The sequence below is a fragment of the Uranotaenia lowii genome, chromosome 1 (genome assembly GCF_029784155.1).
Source record: "Uranotaenia lowii strain MFRU-FL chromosome 1, ASM2978415v1, whole genome shotgun sequence".
Classification (NCBI taxonomy): Eukaryota; Metazoa; Arthropoda; class Insecta; order Diptera; family Culicidae; genus Uranotaenia; species Uranotaenia lowii.
This window is the reverse complement of record NC_073691.1, coordinates 2,736,953-2,741,506: the sequence shown is the minus strand read 5'-3', so window position 1 is coordinate 2,741,506 and position 4,554 is coordinate 2,736,953. Positions and strand designations below refer to the sequence as shown.

General features: G+C 36.4%; 1 protein-coding gene across 1 annotated transcript; it reads left to right on the top strand.

The window, feature by feature from the left end:
* The first annotated feature begins 1,193 nt into the window (after nucleotides 1-1,193).
* On the top strand, nucleotides 1,194-2,865 carry LOC129757399 (39S ribosomal protein L38, mitochondrial). Its single transcript, XM_055754615.1, has 5 exons — nucleotides 1,194-1,426; nucleotides 1,487-1,642; nucleotides 1,702-2,062; nucleotides 2,135-2,436; nucleotides 2,498-2,865. Exons 1-5 carry the CDS (start codon nucleotides 1,276-1,278, stop codon nucleotides 2,782-2,784), a joined length of 1,257 nt encoding a protein of 418 aa, XP_055610590.1. The 5' UTR covers nucleotides 1,194-1,275; the 3' UTR covers nucleotides 2,785-2,865.
* Nucleotides 2,866-4,554: the final 1,689 nt, after the last annotated feature.

Sequence of the window (4,554 nt, the reverse complement as noted above, 5' to 3'; positions counted from 1 at the left end):
TGTTTCCCTTAACAATCAATTCATCCGAAATTCTGAAGGGATTGTCATCCATTTTGAATGTTTGATAATAGAAAAAAAAATATTTCTGAAAAGATTTTTTGGTAAATATAAAAAAAACAACTTAAGCATGCATTTAGGTAAACTTTCAAATCTAGCGTTTTTTTTTCGAAATATAAAAATTTTTGACCGAAAATGGTTGTTGGAAAACCGGTATCTTTATATGGCCTTTAAAGAAGTAACTTACTTAAAGTATGTTAGATAATTCATTCCAAACCTCATTTCAAGAAGCATTCCAGATCTGTTTTTTACACTAGGGTGGTACAAAAAATTGAAAACAAAAAATATCAAAGTTACAAATAAAACCGATAGTGAACAAAATCAAAATAGACAACAAACGAAAAAGACAAAGTAGACAAATAAAGACAAAGAAAAACAAAAAAGATAATTACAAAAAATGCAAAAGTGATAAAAATGATAAAAAGACAAAAAAGAAAAAAAGAAGACAGAAATGACAAAAAAGAAGACAGAGACATAAAAACCAAAAGACCAGAAAGACCAAGATAACTAAAATGACTTAAATCACATAAATGACATTAATGACTAGAAGACAAAAAAAAAAACTAAAAGACTGAAATGTCAAAAATGACTAGAACGACAAAATTTACCAAATGACCAACAAATTTTTTTCCCAGTCTTTAGTTTTAAAACTTTAATATATTTGAAAATTTATTATTTAAAATGTTTTGCTCAAAATATAAAATTTCATTACCTATTAATTTTGTTGGTTTTTCTGCGACATTATTAATAAGGTCATAAAAATTGAAAGATTTCAACATTTCAATCTAAAAGTTGGAATTTGCACAATAGTTTTAGAAACTCGCATACCACATGAAATCAAAATAGATCTTTATCTTCCTAAATTTAAATTTTTAATAATAAAATAAGAGGCGAATGAACTAATTATTTAAAGCCTCTATAAATAAATCAATCAATCAATCAAATTTTTAATAATAGGGTCATAAATAGGTATGATAAGATTCAAATATCCTAGTTTAGTTTGCATACAAGTTTGATAAATTATTGGAATCGGCGTTTAAAAAATCGAGCATTCGTTGCATGAATGCTAACAAATTTTGTTCTTATAAACCGGTGGCTTTACTAACGAAAAAGACTATAGCACGAAACGTCAAACAAAGAGCAATCGGCTGCAAAATCAAAACAAACTCACGTTGGGATTCGTCCAGTCTATTTTTCCACGGGAGAATCCGGTAAGAAATGGCCTCTCGTATTGTTCAAACGCTTCCCAACCAGAACCTGCTAGCCCGATCGACGGTTTGCTTGCATCAGCTGTTGTTCCTGCGCCACGGTCACCGTTTGCGGGGCAAACCACCAGGCGTAGCCCGGACGTTGGAGCAACGATTGGCCGGTAAGTTTCAGATGTCGTAATCACTTGAAGTAGTGCTGATTAGTTTTGATTTTTGTTTAGAGGAACGCATCGTTGATCCGGAAATAAGTCGGAAAATCAACATCGGATTCCCTCACTTGAAACCGTCCCGGTCGGATCAGTTAAAGGAGCGTTTAGCACATTTGAAAACTCAACGAACCAATCCGGAACTGGAAAAACAAGCTCGAAATAATTCGCGTAAGTTCGAGAAGTTAATGTTAAAAAAACAAACAATACAGTTTATCTCTTTATAACAGTTAAAATAGATGCGGAAAAAGTGCGCACGGACTGGCTGAAAACGAGCGGACCATTTCAGATCAAAACTCTAGCCGAGCATTATGGCATTTTTGAGCACCTGTTTGGGGCAGCCTATTTTGTGCCCCGGGTTGATTTGAAGATAACTTTCAATAGTGATTCGGAAGCGGTCAGTCAAGTCTTCTATGGAAATACAATCAAACCAAGTGAAGCTATCGGCGAGCCACAGGTTTCGTTCGATTGGCAGTTTGATTTCAAGGGACAACCGAGTGGGAAGACCGAGGATACTTGGTGGACCCTTGTTCTCACAAATCCTGATGGGCATCTTACCGAAGACAATAAGGAATACTGCCATTGGTTTGTGTAAGTATTATCTAATCCCTGTTGGATTAAATGAAAAAAAAAATATATAAATCTATAAATTTAATTTCGTAGTTCCAACATACCCAATGGAGAAGTGGCGAAAGGCGAACGTATTATTTCCTATCTGCAACCGATTCCTCCCAAGGGAACTGGCTATCACCGATATGTTTTCGTTTTGTACAAACAAGACAAGAAACTGGATCTTAGTTCCTACAAGGTTAGCGAAACGGAAGGCACAGTCGACCTAGCGGCTCGAACCTTCGAAACACTTGACTTCTATAGAAAGTATCAAGATGATATCACGCCAGCCGGCTTAGCCTTTTTCCAGTCTGATTGGGACAAAACCCTGATCCAGTTCTATCACGATGTTCTTAGTGAGTCTTGTTTTTATCATAAAATAGTGGAAATTAATAATTTCCAATTTTCTTTTGTTAGAAATGAAACATCCCACCTTTGAGTACGACTTCCCGCGGCCTTTCCTAAGGGACCAGGAGTGGTTCCCGCTGCGGCGGCCCTTCAATCTGTACATGGACAAATATCGGGATCCCAAACAGGTGGCCAAGGAATATCTGGCCCGCAAACTGGCCAAAACTCATCCATTCGAGGGACCCGAGCCGCCGTTGCGATTCCCCAATGCTCACCCGGTGCGTGATGTGCCCTCTTGGTTGCGAACGGAAATCAAGCGAGATCGGCGCGGCTGGGGACGAATCAACGACATCTAAACAACTGAGATGGTCGCGTTGGTGTTTGAGTTATCTGTTGGTAAGTAGATTGAAGATTAATATATCGGTTTTATGATCCGCGATGAACGTCTTGCATTTAGAAAGAACTGTCCTATTGATGAAATGTGAACCAATCGAAATAAAACGAGTTTCGTGTCTCAACCGTATTAAACTCGGCAGAATTACCGAGAAGAAAATCGGTCATTAACTATGAGAGACATTGATCAAATAGATTTGAGTGACCAAAAGATTAATAAAAGATGCATCACTTACCTTCATTTTAAGTTTGCCAGATTCTTTTTTGCGAGAAATCGCTGGCGTCTTGCCTACTTTCGTAGGGACACATAAACCACCAATTACACATAAACTCAAAACTTTAACGCTTTTCATCGATAAACAAAATCTTTCGAGGAAGAATGACCTTAATGGGTTAAATTCCTATAAAAAAGGAAAAAAAAGTAAAAATCTTGAAGAAAACAATTTTATTGATTTTTGTGGTTTTAAGTCACTGATTCAAAAAAATGTTTTTTGTTTATATGGACAGTTAGTTTTGTTAAAATTCTTTCGTTTAAGAAAAATTAAACACGCATAATTCTCTCTGGTATTAAGAAGAAAATTCTCTGAAATTATAAAGAAAACATTTGTTTGATGGGATGAGCATGTAAATTATAAAGTTTTACCTATTTTAAAATATTGAAAACGCAACCGAAAGTTGGACAACTTTCAATGCTTCTTTTACCTAATCCTGAACTCAACCCCTACAGAAATTTTAGTTGGATTTTTTTTCAAGGGATTTCAAAACCTGTAGCCTGCGTATTTTTTAAATAATCAAATCTTCTACAAATTTTTAATCGAGTTTCATAGGAGTCATGTTATAACTGATGACTTAATGAACTTACTAAACTTCACACAAAATACCCACCTTTTACTGTTCGTCACTAAAAAAATGAAGTCAAGGGAAAAGAAACGCATCGTTACAGAATGTAGCACATATACATATGATACACCAAATCGGTTTCCAGCCTGCCATCATGCGTTCGTGGGGGGATGAACTCATGAGCGCGCATTCAAATCACTACTTCGCGGAATGAATTTATAGCCCTGGCGTTGGCGATCGGGATTAGCATATTTAGTGCTTTCGTTTACTGATTTTCTGATGGTGGTAAGCTGAGGAGAACAAAACCAATCCAAACGAGTAGAAAAAAAGAGCCTAAGTGAGTACACATTGCAGGTTTTTGCAACAATCGGTACGACGACGTTGTTATGTTAAAAAGTTGCACAGGAGAAAGGAAATGGATGAGGGTTCCGTACAATCGTGCACTTTTCTAACCCCCTGAAGATGAGGAAGTAAAACATGTGGCTGCAGTGATGCAAAATAGTACAGAGCGAAGCCTTGTAGAAACAGTCCATCGAATAATGCTCAACATGTTTGAGATTTGCACCACTAAAGTGAATTAATTTGGAATTAATCATTCTTGAAGTATTGTGCAAGCCACTCGAAAGAGGAAATCATTATGTCAGTGAAGGTGGATAATTGGTGATCATTTGCAATTCATCGCAACCAATAAATAACACTCTCTGTGATAGCCTAATTTGAAAGTTAAAACTTTTTGCCTTGTCAAATTATTCATTTCCAAGCTCAGTCAATTCGAAAATTTAAACAAACAGTTGGCCTAAAACCGGCAACCTACCCTAGCGGGAAATAATTGAAATTCCATTCCCCTCGCTTCGCTGTGTAGTATGCTAATCTTTCCCTGTACCGAATAGCAG